The sequence below is a fragment of the Tachyglossus aculeatus genome, chromosome 2 (genome assembly GCF_015852505.1).
Source record: "Tachyglossus aculeatus isolate mTacAcu1 chromosome 2, mTacAcu1.pri, whole genome shotgun sequence".
In the NCBI taxonomy this organism is placed as follows: Eukaryota; Metazoa; Chordata; class Mammalia; order Monotremata; family Tachyglossidae; genus Tachyglossus; species Tachyglossus aculeatus.
Window position 1 is genome coordinate 71,463,178 of NC_052067.1, and position 17,592 is coordinate 71,480,769.

General features: G+C 40.6%; 1 protein-coding gene across 1 annotated transcript in view; it reads right to left on the minus strand.

Annotated features, from left to right (window-relative positions):
* The window catches only part of ADGB (androglobin), a 178,836-nt gene that overhangs the window by 74,328 nt on the left and 86,916 nt on the right, over nucleotides 1–17,592 (minus strand). Inside the window, exons 14-18 of the mRNA XM_038768913.1 lie at nucleotides 14,226–14,259; nucleotides 10,736–10,907; nucleotides 7,466–7,529; nucleotides 6,153–6,255; nucleotides 3,007–3,148 (exon numbers count right to left, since the gene is read on the minus strand). Coding sequence (XP_038624841.1) covers nucleotides 3,007–3,148; nucleotides 6,153–6,255; nucleotides 7,466–7,529; nucleotides 10,736–10,907; nucleotides 14,226–14,259 — 515 coding nt within the window. The remainder of the gene's footprint in view (nucleotides 1–3,006; nucleotides 3,149–6,152; nucleotides 6,256–7,465; nucleotides 7,530–10,735; nucleotides 10,908–14,225; nucleotides 14,260–17,592) is intronic.

The following is a 17,592-nucleotide window of genomic DNA, read 5'->3' on the forward strand; positions in this document are numbered from 1 at the left end:
TGAAAAGATCACATATTACAATCTGACACTGAGCTAATTCGATGAATGAAAACAGTTTAAGGAAGAATTCCATGTTACCTAAAATTTCAGAATCGTATACAATTAAAGCTCCAGAAAATCAGTTGAGACTTAACCCAGATTAAGAAATGGAAATCTGGCCTATAAGAAGAAAGACAATCTGAACTTCACATTATCCCAGAATTTTTGAGATTAATGAATCTCCTACTTGCCCAATATTTGTGTGTGATGCTGAGGAGTGGTGTTGAAGAAATAGTGAAGCAATCCGACTTTTCATTAATTCACGACCATTAAGTCGTGATGATCCTCCCCCTCCTCAATACCCCCTCCTCTCAGCCCCCTTTTCAACTTTCCTATCCTTCCCAGCAGTATCTCCAAAGGAGATCTCCTGCCTCCTCTCAAGTGCCACCCCCTCCACATGCGCATCGGACCCTAGTCCTTTGCACCATATAAAAACTCTTGCTCCTTCTCTCCTTCCCTCCTTAACTAACATTTTCAACTGCTCACTCTCCAATGGCTTCATCTCCACTGCCTTCAAACATGCCCATGTTTCCCCCATCCTAAAAAAAACCCTCCCTTGATCCCACAGCCCCCTCCAGTTATTGCCTCCTACCCTTTCTCTCCAAACTCCTTGAACAAGTTGCCTACACTCACTGCCTCAAATTCCTCTCCTCCAACTCTCTCCTGGACCCCTTCCAATCTGGCTACTGCCTCCTCCGCTCCACTGAAACAGCCCTCTCAAAAGTCACCCATGACCTCCTTCTTGCCAAATCCAATGGCTCCTATTCCATCCTAATCCTCCTCAAAATCTCAGCTGCCTTTGACACTGTGGACCATCCCTTTCTCCTCAAAACGTTATCCAATCTTGGCTTCACTGACTCCATCCTCTCCTGGTTCTCCTCTTATCTCTCTGGCTGTTCATTCTCAGGCTCCTTCATGGGCACCTCCTCCCCTTTCCATCCCCTAACTGCTGGGGTCCCTCAAGTTTCAGTTCTTGGTCCCCTTCTTTTCTCCATCTGCACTCACTCTCTTGGAGAACTCTTTTGCTCCCAGGGCTTCAGGTATCATCTATCTCTATGCAGATGACACCCACATCTAGATCTCCTCCCCTGTTCTCTCTCTCTCCGGCATTCAGGACATCTCTACTTGGATGTCCTCCCGCCACTTCAAACTCAACATGTTCAAGACAGAGCTCCTTATCATCCCTCCCAAGTCCTGTCCTCTCCAGAGCTTTCCTGTCACTGTAGATGGCACAATCACCCTTCCTGTATCACAAGCCCTTAAACTTGGTGTCATCCTTGGCTCTGCTCTCTCATTCACCCCACATATCCAATCCCCCACCAAATCCCACTGGTCTCACCTTCACAACATCACCAGGATCTGCCCTTTCCTCACCATCCAAACCACTATTACACTAGTACAATCTCTCATCCTATCCCAACTGGATTACTGCATCAGCCTCCTTTTTGACTTTCCAACCTCCTGCCTCTCCCCACATCAGCCCATACTTCACTCCACTGCCTGTATTATCCTTCTACAGTAACATTCAGGGCATGTCACCCCCCCCCTCCTCAAAAATCTCTAGTGGTTGCCTATCAATCTCAGTTACCAAACAAAAACTCCTCACTATTGGCTTTAAAGCTCTCCATCACCTTGCCTCTTCTTACCTCACCTCCCTTCTCTCCTTCTACAGCCCAGCCCGCACACTTCACTCCTCTGGTGCTAACATTTTCACTGTTCCTCAATCTCGCCTGTCTCGCTGCTGACCCCTGGTCCACATCCTACCTCTGCCCTAATGCACTCCCTCCTCAAATCCACCGAACAATCATTCTTCCCCCCTTCCAAGCCCTACTGAAGGCATACTTCCTCCAAGAGGCCTTCCCAGACTAAGCTCCCTTTTCCTCAGCTCCCCTTCCCTTCGGTATCACCTCAACTCACTCCCTTTGCTCTTTCCCTCCTCTCCCTGCCCCACAGTATTTATATATATATATATATATATATATATATATATATATATGTATATATGTATATATCTATATTTGTATTTATTTATATTGATGCCTGTTTACATGTATTGATGTCTCTCTTTATTACTGTACTGTACTTTCCAAGCAATTAGTAACTCTGTGCTCTACACACAGTAAGTGCTCAATAAATACGATTGAATGAATGGTGTTTTTGGAAATGCAGCTTATTTTGCTTATATCAGCAAGTATTTGGAATGGTAAGGGGAAAAGTCGTCTTTATTATTGTCTGAATAATTTTAATCAGATTTTATCATTTTGCTTTTGACATGTGTTACATGCTTAATAGTACTCTACACAGAGTAAAGTGCTCAACAAATGGTATTGATGTCTTACCATGTGTGGCTGATCCAATTCTAAAACACAAAAAGCTTGACTGAGGATTCTCAAAATGATTTTCTAAAGAGTGATTACTATCATAAAGATTGATTGGCTAGGAGATCTTACACTATACATTTTCTAAGTCACTGTTATTTCTGAAAGGAGGCTGCAGTGATTAGAGAAAGATGCTACAGCTTATTTTATTTTTTTAATGGCCTTTGTTAAGTGTTCATTAAGTGCCAGGCTCTGTACTAGGCACTAGGGTGTATACAAGTTAATCAGTCCATGTCTATGTGGGGCTCACAGTCATAAACCCTATTTTATATATACGGTAACTGAGGCACAGAGAAGTTAAGTGACTTGCCAAGGTCATAGAGCAGACATGTGGCACAGCCACATTTCACATGGTTTCTTTCACCTAAATAAGACATATGAAAAGTCCTGAAATAAAGTAGATTGTTCGTATCTTTTAGAAAAGTAAATTGCCTGAAGAATGTCCTTGATTCTGGGCCTCATAATGTCACATTGAACAGTGGCTAATTGCTGAGTTTATTAAAAACTGTCAAATAAAGACTCAAAAGAAAATGACCAATTCTATAATGCAGAAATCAAAGTCGGAACAAAATAAATCATTCTTACATACCCAATGGGAAGGTGTATTATTGAGGCTTTGGCAGCATTTGTGTGTATCTTCAGGACCAGGTCCCCCGGAGCAAGAGATTTCCATGAAAATTTTTCAGCTATAAGCATGCCTGCTTCCAAACCCAAACTTTCTTTTGATGAGGCTTAAGAAAAAGATCAAAATAAAGTGGTTACGGTTTAAGTATGGTTCAGGCTTGAAGAAGGATGATTGACTACCTGATTTATGAAGTCCACTCTAATTCTATGGACATTTCTGTCAAATGGCCTCCTAACTAATCCACAACTTAATATTTCTCAAAAGAGTAATACATAACTACTTTTTTCTCCTTCAAAATATCCAAGATGTTCAGTATTATTTAGAAATCCTGTACACGTTTACTGAAGTTACAAAAATTATTGAAGGATGTTGTTAAGGTACCTGAGTTCCCATGCCATTTTCAGCTTTTGTTCTACAACTGGTACCCAGAATGAAGTAGAAAGGGGTGGCTTTATCATTTAGAGTACAGGTGGCGGGGCAGGTATGGGTACACTAGGTATGCCCTAGTGTATAGAGCATAAGCCTTGGAGTCAGAAGGACCTGGCTGCAAATCCTGGTGCTGTTCTAAGCACTGGGAAACAAGTTAATTAAATCGGGCACAGTCCATGTCCCACATCTTATAGTCTTAATACCAAAAAATATTATAAAAAGATGCTTCACCCTCTATAATTAAAAGTCTATTTCATCGAGAACATTGTAGTCGCTTTACGGATACCACAGAGTTGAGCTGCTGATGAATTCTCAATTAAATATAAAATATCCATTTTATATGGGTTGAGATGATAACATCTGTTTATTGGCTATTAGGCTCAAAACACAAATTTGTGGTCACATGAATTTACTGTGCCTGATGCCCCATAAAAGATTTTGTATGCGGTTGTTGAATTTTACTTTTACTTTTCATTTTAAAAGCACAATAATTTCAATCAAGTTTAATTTATAACTTAGTTTGAGCAGCTTTGAAGTGTATGGAAATAAATACATTATTATCAAGCCAGACCACTAGGACTTGTAGGAAAGAAAAATGTCATGTCACTAGATTTACAACAAAAACGTAATGCCTTGTGGTGGTAGAATATCGGATTAATGAATGTGGTATACAGATATCATCATTTAGATACTAAATAATTCAAGAATGATCCTGAAAAAGTGACCACAATTAAGATGTGAAATATGGACTCCAGTATCCCCCTTAGAAAACTTGATTAAATAATATGTAATGGAACAGAGTTAAAAACTTCAAAAGTATTAATAAATATTAAAGTGTATGGAAGATAGGCATAAACTCTTCCAAACCTGAATATTGTTATCAAATTTTTCAGATATCTGAAATTGTTTCATGTATGGGAAAGGTCACTTGAAGGTTTCTAATTCCCTGCAATCTATCCTAAGAGATGCAGGATAAAAATAATCCACTTTCCACTCCAATTTAGGAGAAAAAGGAGAGCCAGGGGAAGTGTGGATCCTGTTTCACACGCGGAGGGGTGACCGAGGAATCCCTGAACCCTCTCTCTTTTACGAGTCAAAGATAGAATCCTGGCTTTTTCTGTCTCTTGGTAATCTGAAAAAATCAGCCACCTGAAACACTCCATTTCAATTTTCTTTAAACACCAGAATTTGCTGTACATGACTATGGGAAATTTTGAAAGACTATCTGAATGAGAAATCTGACAATTCATCTTTACTGGACTCCCCATAAAGCTCAAAGGTGAAAACAAAAAGAAAATAGATGTGCTGCACATTCCTTTGTTGGGTAGGGACTGCCTCTATGTGTTGCCAACTTGTACTTCCCAAGCGCTTAGTACAGTGCTCTGCACACAGTAAGCGCTCAATAAATACGATTGATTGATTGATTGATTGAACTGATAACTCAGAATGCAATGTGCTATCCGAGCAGCTTTGGCTCAGTGGAAAGAGCACAGGCTTTGGAGTCGGAGGTCGTGGGTTCGAGTCCCTGCTCTGCCACGTGTCTGCCGTGTGAACTTGGGCAGGTCACTTGGCTTCTCTGGGCCTTGGTTACCTCATCTGTAAAATGGGGATTGGGGCTGTCGGCCCCACATGGGACAACTTGATCACCTTGTGTCCCCCCCCCCCCCCCCCAGCACTTGGAACAGTGCTTGGCACATAGTGGGTGCTTAACAAAAGCCATTATTATTAGCCGAGGTTTGAACCCTCTGACTCCAAAGCCTTTCCACTCAGCCAGGCTGCCCAGGGAAGGCATCTATCAACCCTGTTACATCCTACTTTCCCAAGCGCTTAGTACAGCACGCTGCACAAAGTAAGAGCTCAGTAAATATGTTTGAATAATCTGACTCCAAAGCCTTTCCACTCAGCCAGGCTGCCCAGGAAAGGTATCTACCAACCCTGTTACATCCTATTTTACTTGTACATATCTATTCTATTTATTTTATTTTGTTAGTATGTTTGGTTTTGTTCTCTGTCTCCCCCGTTTAGACTGTGAGCCCACTGTTGGGTAGGGACTGTCTCTATATGTTGCCAGCTTGTACTTCCCAAGTGCTTAGTACAGTGCTCTGCACATAGTAAGTGCTCAATAAATACGATTGATGATGATTCCTTTTGGACGTGGAAAGTGATAATGAAGTTCCACCTGTTCTAGGAAATGTGACAGCATCCAAAAAGGAAACTCCAACCAGAGCCCTCACTTTTGGGAAGATAGGGTCCCAATCCTTGCTCCACCTCCAGGATTTAATCTGAATTACTTATTCCATTTTCAAATTATTTGATTCCTAGCACTTAGTACAATGCACCCACTGGGCCCCTAGTAAATGTCATTATTAAGCACTTTCTGTGTTGCGTGCTATGTGTTAAGTGTTGAGGTTAATACAAAGTAAACAATACTCCTTACATGTGAAAGAAAAGATAGGATCCAAACTGGAATGTAACAAGTGTCTCAGATGCAGCTGACAATCTCCTAAATACCCAAAGTGGGGAGGGGATTGTCACTGAAATACTGTACCCTTGGGTTCCATTGGCTCTCAAAAAAAAAGACATCATTTTAAAAATCATTAAAAAACCAGATTGCCATTAAGAGTCTAATGAGCTTCAATATCAGTTATTAATATTTATAATTTTCTTTCATTAAGTCTTACCTCCAGCATCTCCCCAACGTACCAATGCAGAGAAGCTAACCAGAATTTCAATAGGTTTAAGGCTATCCACAAAGAGGTAGTAGAATACTCGATCATCTGTGGACTGCAACACATGTAAGTCATTTGTAATTGCCTTAGAGTGCCTCAGTGACTATGCAGCATTGCTTTAGACAACTTTGAATATTGTATCATATAGGTACTGAATGTAAAATGAACAAGTAAATGCCATCATGCTTTTGTTAGCTTTCTGTAGTATTATACTTCAAATGTGAATGAGTCAATCAACAGATCAACATTTTAGCTAAAGTATACAAGAACTAATGTTGAAAAATCAAGGGCATGTTGAAAGTGTTTTTTTTTTTAATAACTGTGAGCCAATTTCACAAATGATATTGAAAGCAATGGCTGTATCTGCAGGGGCCAGACATTTGCTCTGGGCAAACCAAATGTTAAGCTCATTGTGGGCAGGGAATGTGTATACCAACTCCTTTATATTGTAAAATTGTTTTCTCCCAAGCTCTTAGTACAATGCTCTGCACACAGTAAGCACTCAATAAATATGATAGATTGATGACCATCATAACCTTGCATCAAGCAGACAGAATTCACAATACTGTAACTATTTTGGGCATGTTTCAACTAATCAAGTGTTTTTTATTGAGCACTTATTATGTGCAGAGCACTGTACTAAGTATTTGGGAGACTACTAGACTAGAGAAGCAGCGTGGCTCAATGGAAAGAACACGGGCTTTGGAGTCAGAGGTCATGGGTTCAAACCCCGGCTCTGCCAATTGTCAGCTATGTGACTTTGGGCAAGTCACTTAACTTCTCTGTGCCTCAGTAACCTCATCTGTAAAATGGGGATTAAGACTGTGAGCCCCCCATGGGACAACCTGATCACCTTGTAACCTCCCCAGCGCTTAGAACAGTGCTTTGCACATAGTAAGCACTTAATAAATGCCATCATTATAATTATTATTACTATATTACAGAGTTGGAAGGCAGGTTCTCTGCTCACAACAAGCTTTTTTGGGTTAGGATGGAGTCCTGTCACCTCTAATATTTATGGCCGCATCCAGAAAGGAAACCCAGACCAGAAACCTCAATTTTGGGAAAGAAGAGTCTCAGTTCTCTCCAGAACTTAATCTGATAATCTGAGCTATAGTTTTGGACATCTCCCTTTTCTAAAATCTACCATAAGCATTCAGGGAATGGGGAAAGTTAAAGTGTTGGAGGGGAAAGAGGGAAAGTGGAGAAGCATTGAGGTTTGAGTTCATTAAGAGCATCCGGTATAAAACTGATGCAAGACTTACTTTAAAGTCAGCTTTCTGAAGGGAATAGTAGTATGAATTTGGCTTGTGGAAAACATAGAGATTCCTGAAAAGAAAATGAGTTATTAGATGTAAGACATTCATTACAATATAAATTATAACTATAACGTATCGGATCTAATCAGTGAAACCAGAACTGTCAACTAGATTACACTGTGTCTGTACCCTGAGAAGACTTTCCTTTGCCCAACAATATCACCATCTGAAAAAAGGGCATGTCATATGATATTTGAAGTAAATATCTTATTAGTATTTATATCAGCATGTTTTGCTGGATACTGATATTAAATTAGTATAGAATTTCTATCAATATTTAAAGTGTACTATTCATTCATTCAATCATATTTATTGAGCGAATACTGTGCGCAAAACATTGTACTAAGTCTTGGGAGAGTACACTATAATGGTAAACAGACACATTCCCTGCCCACCACAAAAGAGCAGTGAACTAATTATTACCACCAAAATGCCCAATAGAGTAATTGGCTAAAACAATCAGCCCCTGCAACTGCTGAACTAACATTCCAATCTTAGGATTAATGTCACATGGCAATATTCTGTAGAATAAAATATTGCATGGGTCAAATTCCATTATTGGCTTAAATTCTCCCCTTTCTGTAAAGAAGAAAATGTATGGCAAGGGTAGACAACCCTTCTGAGCAGGAGAGGCAATTCAAATGAAAACTTTGAACAGTTAATGTGTAAGGACATAATTTAAATGAACATTAATGGAGATTACTTCACTGTGATTCTAACTGTTTTGAATACCTCTCATGGCATTGTCAGTTCTAAATGCATAGTTCTCCAACTCCATCCAACCAACACATACTGTCATTAAATCACAGTGAGTCCCCCATTTGAATGATGCAGGTTGGGTGGTCCAATTGGTGTGTGTGTGTGGGGGGTGTTCCCACTGGAGACCCCAAGGCAGAGGGCAGGATCTGGTACCTCTATTAATTATGGCATTTGCTAAGTGCTCCCTATGTGCAAGCACTGTTCTAAGCACTGGGGTAACCAGTTTGTCCCACGTGGGGCTCACATTCTTAATCCCCATTTTACAGATAAGGTCACTGAGGCACAGAGAAGTTAAACGGCTTACCCAAGGTAACACAGCAGACAAGTGGAGGAGCCGGGATTGGAACTCACGACCTCTGCCTCTCAATCAATCAATCAATCAATCAATCGTATTTATTGAGCGCTTACTATGTGCAGAGCACTGTACTAAGCGCTTGGGAAGTACAAATTGGCATCACATAGAGACAGTCCCTACCCAACAGTGGGCTCACAGTCTAAAAGGGGGAGACAGAGAACAGAACCAAACATACCAACAAAATAAAATAAGTAGGATAGAAATGTACAAGTAAAATAAATAAATATATAAATAGAGTAATAAATATGTACAACCATATATACATATATACAGGTGCTGTGGGGAAGGGAAGGAGGTAAGACGGGGGGATGGAGAGGGGGACGAGGGGGAGAGGAAAGAAGGGGCTCAGTCTGGGAAGGCCTCCTGGAGGAGGTGAGCTCTCAGCAGGGCCTTGAAGGGAGGAAGAGAGCTAGCTTGGCGGATGGGCAGAGGGAGGGCATTCCAGGCCCGGGGGATGACGTGGGCCGGGGGTCGATGGCGGGAAAGGCGAGAGCGAGGTACAGTGAGGAGATTAGTGGTGGAGGAGCGGAGGGTGCGGGCTGGGCAGTAGAAGGAGAGAAGGGAGGTGAGGTAGGAGGGGGCGAGGTGATGGACAGCCTTGAAGCCCAGGGTGAGGAGTTTCTGCCTGATGCGCAGATTGATTGGTAGCCATTGGAGGTTTTTGAGGAGGGGAGTAATATGTCCAGAGCGTTTCTGGACAAAGATAATCCGGGCAGCAGCATGAAGTATGGATTGAAGTGGAGAGAGACACGAGGATGGGAGATCAGAGAGAAGGCTAGTGCAGTAGTCCAGACGGGATAGGATGAGAGCTTGAATTAGCAGGGTAGCGGTTTGGATGGAGAGGAAAGGGCAGATCTTGGCAATGTTGCGGAGCTGAGACCGGCAGGTTTTGGTGACGGCTTGGATGTGAGGGGTGAATGAGAGAGCGGAGTCGAGGATGACACCAAGGTTGCGGGCTTGTGAGACGGGAAGGATGGTAGTGCCGTCAACAGAGATGGGAAAGTCAGGGAGAGGACAAGGTTTGGGAGGGAAGACAAGGAGCTCAGTCTTCGACATGTTGAGCTTTAGGTGGCGGGCGGACATCCAGATGGAGATGCCGTGAAGGCAGGAGGAGATGCGAGCCTGGAGGGAGGGGGAGAGAGCAGGGGCAGAGATGTAGATCTGGGTGTCATCAGCGTAGAGATGATAGTTGAAGCCGTGGGAGCGAATGAGGTCACCAAGGGAGTGAGTGTATATTGAGAACAGAAGGGGACCAAGCACTGAACCTTGGGGAACCCCCACAGTAAGAGGATGGGAGGGGGAGGAGGAGCCTGCAAAAGAGACTGAGAAAGAACGACCGGAGAGATAAGAGGAGAACCAGGAGAGGACGAAGTCTGTGAAGCCAAGGTCAGATAACGTGTTGAGGAGAAGGGGGTGGTCCACAGTGTCAAAGGCAGCTGAGAGGTCGAGGAGGATTAGGACAGAGTATGAGCCGTTGGATTTGGCAAGCAGGAGGTCATTGGTGACCTTTGAGGCTCTTTCCACTAGGCCAAGCTGCTTTCCTATAACCCACCCAAAGATGTTTGGGAAACTTCCCTTCACTTTCTCTCCCACCTTGACAGATTTGGGCCACCTGGAGCAATTCACGATAGCAGGATGTTCAGCAAAGAATCCCCTGAGTTTAAGACCCTGAGGGAAGGGCAGTTGTGCCTCCGGTGCCCTGTATCCCCTCTCTGGCTTGAGAGCCATATCTGATTTCAAGAAAAGCCAGATATGACTCCTCATCATTGTCATCAATGGTATTTTCTGAGCACTTACTGTGTGCAGGGACTCGATTCATATCAATCAACAGTATTTACTGAGCATTTACTATGCAGAGCACTGCATTTACTAAGCTCTTGGGAGACTTAGAACAGTGCTTTGCACATAGTAAGCGCTTAACAAATACCATTATAAATACAAAAGAGTTGGTAGACAGGATACCTGCCCACAAGGAGCTTTCAAATGCTGCCCCCTCAGAACAATACTTGCCAGGCTGCATAAACTGAGCAATAGGTAATTAAAAAAGAATCAACACTTGCTTATGCAAAAAAAGCCCCCCAAACAGAATCCTTGTTTCTTACTGAAAACATGTGCAGAAGTCTTCATAGTCCAACCAGATTTCCTTGGAAACAGGAATATTTTCTAATTCAATTTCTTCCTGAGATTTTTCCTTGATTGGTGTTGGTTGCAAGTAAAAATCAGTTGTTTCTGACAACTGAAGCAGGTCATTATTTACATTTTCAGTAAACTCTTCTGCATATAAAAAGAGGATACGATATTGATTCTACAGTGTTCAAGAGTTGCATGTAAAAAATGATTTTTTTCCAATACCTTCTCAAACAGTCATTTTTATCAGGCTTCATATAGAAAATCTACAGCAAACAATGAAAAAAGGAAAAAGCCTTCCTATCTCTGGTGGTTTGCCAAATAAATTGTGAAATTCTCACTCATTGGTGCAAGACAACCAAACACCTTTAAGAACAGAAAAGACAGTCATAGGAGATCAAGTACACTATGTATTTATTTATTTACTCTATTTATTTATTTATTTTGCTTGTACATAGCTATTCTATTTATTTTATTTTGTTAGTATGTTTGGTTTTGTTCTCTGTCTCCCCCTTTTAGACTGTGAGCCCACTGTTGGGTAGGGACTGTCTCTATATGTTGCCAATTTGTACTTCCCAAGCGCTTAGTACAGTGCTCTGCACATAGTAAGCGCTCAATAAATACGATTGATGATGATGATGAAGTAATGCAAAAGAGTTCACGAGTCCATTCTTCTTTGGTTTCACAAATGTGAAGCAAAAAAAAGATAATTCAAACCTTGGTTACATAACCAGAAGATGACATCTGTTCTCATGACTTCAGGGATGGCTCTCAAACTTTGAAGGTAGTCGGTAACACTAATTTAGGCTTCCCCCAAGGAGGAATGCTCTAGGTTCGGCTGCACCTGATCAGCTAAATAATAATAATAATGATGGCATTTATTAAGCGCTTACTATGTGCAAAGCATTGTTCTAAGCGTTGGGATAGTGCATGTGACATCACTACCTCACACTGCTAGCCTACCATAATGCATCTGATGTTATTAATTAATGATGATTATAATACTTGTTAAGCGCTTACTATATGCCGAGCACTATTCTAAGCACTGAGGTAGATACAAGCAAATCAGGTAGGATACAGTCCCTGTCCCACATGGGGCCCACACTCTTAGTCCCATTTTACAGATGAGGTAACGGAGGCACAGAGACGTTAACGACTTGCCCAAAGTCTCACAGCATCTCCTTGTCCAGTGTTCATAAGGGCTGTGAGTGGCCACCCTACAAAGATGCGGAAACACATACAGTTGTGGCACGCAGAGAGGGAATTAACATGAGACTGCATCCTCATGCCGGCTTTCTGATGGCTCAGAACCCTACCCAACTGGCAGTGCTGCCTCTCTCATTTCACTCAGCCCTTCATCCTGGACTCTGGGCCTTCCCAGAGGGTCTGGAGAACAGCAGATGGATTCAGGAATGATGCTGGGAGAAAAACCTGATTTGCCAAAGTCAGTGAGAGGAGTAGGCTGACGTGAGGGTGCTTGGGAAAAGCTAAGAGCAGGACTAATGATGCATGGCTCTGAAAACACTATATCTCTCCGCACAGAACCAGCCCCACTCACATTAAATTGGCCCTTACAGTTGATATTGTCCACAAACTGAATTATCTACATTAAAAACTCTTAAAAAGGTATCCCTGGTCTCAACGAATAGGATCTATTTAGCTCCTAATATCTGGAATCTTGCAAATGGCTTTCACATAATTTGGAGATTAAACTAGAGTGAAGGTAGTAGCTGCTCTCCCAGGCCAGAGAAATTTTACATATTTGATCTCTTTGGGAAATATTCTGCTTTAAAACGTACGGATTATTTTGAAAAAAAGTCTTTAAAAGAATCAATCACTTTCCAAACTGCCCTAATACCACAATTTTCTGTCATGTAGAAATAGTTCATACTGGAGATGCCATATTATCATCATTATAATCATCAATAGTATCAATAAGTGCTTACTGTGTGCACAGCACTGTACTAAACAATCTGGAGAGGACAATACAACAGAGTTGGTAGACATTCCCCTGCCCAAAGTGAGCTTTACATTATTTAGTTCTGCTCTCAGATATTTATATATTCCTTAAAACATAAAAGAAAGTGTATTTTTAATGAACAATGCAACTATTTTTATATAGAAAAAATGTACAATAACTTCATTTATTTTATTATTTTTAAGGTATTTGTTAAGTGGTTACTATTTATTTTATTTCGTTAATATGTTTTATTTTGTTGTCTGTCTCCCCCTTCTAGACTGTGAGCCCGCTGTTGGGTAGGGACTGTCTCTATATGTTGCCAGCTTGTACTTCCCAAGTGCTTAGTACAGTGCTCTGCACACAGTAAGCGCTCAATAAATACGATTGAATGAATGAATGAACATGCCAAATACTGTATAAAGTGCAGGGTAGGTACAAGTTAATCATATTGGACACAGTCCATGTCCCACATGAGGCCCCCAGTCTTAATAATAATAATAATAATAATAATGATGATAATAATGATGGTATTTGTTAAGCATTTACTATGTGCCAAGCACTGTTCTAAGCATTGGGGGGGATACAAGGTAATCAGGTTGTCCCACATGGGGCTCACAGTCTTAATCCCCATTTTCCAGATGAGGGAACTGAGGCACAGAGAAGTGAAGTGACTTGCCTAAAGTCACACAGCTGATGAGTGGCAGAGCTGGGATTAGAACCCACAACCTCTGACTCCCAAGCCTGGGCTCTTTCCACTGAGCCACGCTGCTATTTTACAGATACAGAGGTAAATGAGGCACTAAGAAGTTGTCAAGTAGCAGACAAGTATATATGTTTTTACAGATTACTCTATTTTACTTGTACATATTTACTATTCTATTTATTTTGTTAATGATGTGCATTTAGCTTTAATTCTATTTGTTCTGACGACTTGACACCTGTCCACATGTTTTGTTGTCTGTCTCCCCCTTCTAGACTGTGAGCCCGTTGTTGGGTAGGGACCATCTCTATATGTTGCCAACTTGTATTTCCCAAGTGCTTACTACAGTGCTCTGCACACAGTAAGTGCTCAATTAATACGATTGAATGAATGAATGAATGAAAAGTGGCAGAACCCACATTAAAACCCAGGACCTTTTGATGCCAGGCTCGTGCTCTATCCAATATGCCACACTGCTTCTCCACTCTTCACTACTCTTCTCTACTAAGTGTAAAGAACAGTTCATATAGGATTTTACTAAAGCTTTCATTATTTTGTTACTATGTTTGGTTTTGTTCTCTGTCTCCCCCTTCTAGACTGTGAGCCCACTGTTGGTTAGGAACTGTCTCTATATGTTGCCAACTTGTACTTCCCAAGCACTTAGTACAGTGCTCTGCACACAGTAAGCGCTCAATAAATATGATTGATTGATAGATTAAATAATACTGCACAGAAAGCCATTAAATCTGGAGTTTAGAGTTAAATACAGGAATAAATATAATGCAATATTGGAGCATTCTTTTACCTTTAGCAAATCCATCTTGTGGAGTAAGATAGGCCTATGAAGAGAAAAAAAATATTTGTAAGTTTCATAAAAACCTATAGATAAAAATATTACATAGCAGACCTTCTAAATGGTCAGGTTCCTATGTTTACAGTGAAAATCCACTAGTAAAATTGAAAACTATGAGTAGGACTGTAAAATACAAAATGTAGAGAATTTAATAAAAATCCTAGACCCCCTCCAAAATCAGTTTTGAAACCAGTATTTAAAATTTGCCATAATTGGAAAAAGGCACCTGCAATTAATACTAGGTAGTTAATGAGAGTATGATTAATACTTTATAAAATAAGAAGGCCAGGAGACTGTAAGAATTCAAATAACAGTTCTGCCAGAGGCATGCTGTAATAAAAAGACTTTCCCAATCTCCCACGTTTTAACACTGAACTTCTGTTAATGCTCTAAACTGTAAACTCCTTGTGGTCAAGGAACATGTCTACCAACTCTATTATAATCCCCGAAATGCATAGCACAGTACATTACACATGTCAAGCACTCAATAAATGAATTTCTTGAAGAAAAAGGCTAATAAACTAAAGACAGCATATGGGCATATTTAATGAGGACAGACAAAAATTAGATTTTTGCAAAAACAGGAAAACAGGTGTCACAAAGGAATGCTAGCCCTTTTCTTAGTGAAAGAAAAAAGAAGACAAAATTCAACCAATGCTCTCCTTGTCAATCAGATTGATCAGAACTTAATAAAAGGACCTGAGGACAAAATATCCTTAGAGATCTTCCCCAATTAAGCCCTTTTTCCCTGGCTCCCTTTCCCTTCTGAGACATCTATGCACTTGGATCTGTGACCTTTGGGCATTTGGTATTCTAGCCTAGTGGAAAGAGTCTGAAACTGGGAGACAGAAGCCCTAGATTCTATTCCTGGCATTTGGTATTTGCTTCACCCTCAGCACCACAGCCGTTATACACATATCTACAAATTATATATTATGAATTATTTATTCATATCAATGTCTGTCTCCCCCTATAGACTGTCTGCTCCTTGTGGGCCGGGAACATGTCTACCAACTCTGTTTTATTGTACTTTCCCAAGAGCTTAGTATATTGCTCTGGGCACAGTAAGCACTCATACCATTGATTGATTGATTGATTGATATCCTCAATTTGACCATAATTTATAGAAGGAATATGGCTTGGGCTTCTTCAGTGGTGTTTCCAGCTGTATTCCCAATTCAAGGATACCCACTGAGAAGGAGTTGACAGTTGATGATGACAGTATATACAAAGGTTTTTTTAATATATCTTTATGGTGATCATTAATCCAGGTACTGTACTAAATTCTGAGGTCGACACAAGATAACCAAGCTGAACACAATCCCTGTCCCTCATGGGGTTCACAGTCTAAATTGGAGGGAGGAAGGCTTAATCCCCATTTTACAAATGTGGTAACTGAGGCACAGATAATTTAAGTGACTTGCCCAAAGGTCACCTTGCAGGCAAATGGCAGAAGCCAGGAATAGAACCCAGGGATTCTGTCTCCCAGGCCCAGACTCTTTCCATTAGGTTAGGAGTCTTCCTGAAGTGCTTATCAAGTGCTTACTGTCACACAATTTACGCAAAGTGCCTGAGTAGATACCAGATGGGTTCACAGTCTGCGAGGGAAAGAGAACAGATATTTTATCCCCATTTCACAGATGAGGAAATAGCTGATCACAGACACATAATGATAGCAGTATAAATATAAAATCAATTTGAAAGACCTTTTTCTTGGGGTCAAAATATGTTCTTAATTCTGGTGACTAAAGAAATGTGGGGCTGCTTGTAAGGCTTCACTAACTGACTACTCTTTATTTTTTAATTTTTTAAACATAAACATGAAGCATGAAGGGCCTCCCTTCAAGGCCCTACTTCTCCCTTCAAGGCCCTACTGAGAGCTCACCTCCTCCAGGAGGTCTTCCCAGTCTGAGCCCCCTCTTCCTCTCCCCCTCATCCCCCTTTCCATCCCCCCTGCCTTACCACCTTCCCCTCCCCACAGCAACTGTATATATGTATATATGTTCGTATGTATTTATTACTCAATTTATTATATTTGTACATATTTATTCTATTTATTTTATTTTGTTAATATGTTTTGTTTTGTTCTCTGTCTCCCCCTTCTAGACTGTGAGCCCACTGTTGGGAAGGGACCGTCTCTATACGTTGCCAACTTGTACTTCCCAAGCGCTTAGTACAGTGCTCTGCACACAGTAAGTGCTCAATAAATACAATTGAATGAATGAATGAATGAATGATAGCCAGGTGCCTGGCATACGGGAGGAATTCTTCCTGCCACTGGGGAAATCTGTAAAGGGACAGAACCACAGATTTACTCAGTGAGTCACTGCTTTATTGAACAGGTAAAAAAAGAGTAACCAAATTCAGCAACTACTGTCTTACAATTGACCAGTTCCTTTTCTATTCTTTCAAATTCCACTTTTTTCCCATTTTTTCCCCACTTTTTCCACAGTCATGTATCTTTTAACTCAAAAATTGCGATCATTTTTCTATGACCAGAAAATTGCCACTTACATGCTGGGAAAAATTAAATACAATAATAATAATAATAATAATAACAGTATTTTTAAGGGCTTACTATGTGCAAAACACTGTTCTAAGCGCTGGGTGGGGGGATAGAAGGTTATCAGGTTGTCCCACATGGGGCTAACAGTCTAAATCCCCATTTTACAGATGAGGGAACTGAGGCACAGAGAAGTTAAATGACTTGCCCAAAGTCACATAGTTGACAAGTAGCCAAGCCGGGATTAGAACCCATGACCTCTGACTCCCAAGCCCAGGCTCTTTCCACTGAGCCACAATGCTTCTGTATAAATAATATTAAGGACATTTAACATACAGCTATCATTCCTAGTTTGACTAAATTTTTCATCTATCTAGTACATTCATACATATAATTTAGATACTAGCTAAGCACCAGAATCCTGTCCTCAAACCCACAAAGTATTACTGAGAGGCATATTTTTTTTAAATTTCAGTTTTTCATTTTTCATTCCATTCAAAAGTACCATTCAATATATCAAACACTAATGGCTGGAAGGTTTATTAATAGCTGTGAGTTAGAACCACTTTCTCATTTTTATGATTAATTTTAATTACTGAATAATTTGATTTGGAAATTACTTCGAGCTGTCAAAATGCATACACTGAAAAAAGTAGCAGCTTTGTATTGCATTTATTTAAAGAAAAAAAACTTGGCTAAGTGGATTCTTTAAAAATAGCTAGGTCAGTTTTTCAAGTATTTTTCAAAAAGTAAACCTTTAAGGACTAACAAGTTTCAACTCCAAGTAAATTTTTACAGATGAAATATATAATTTCC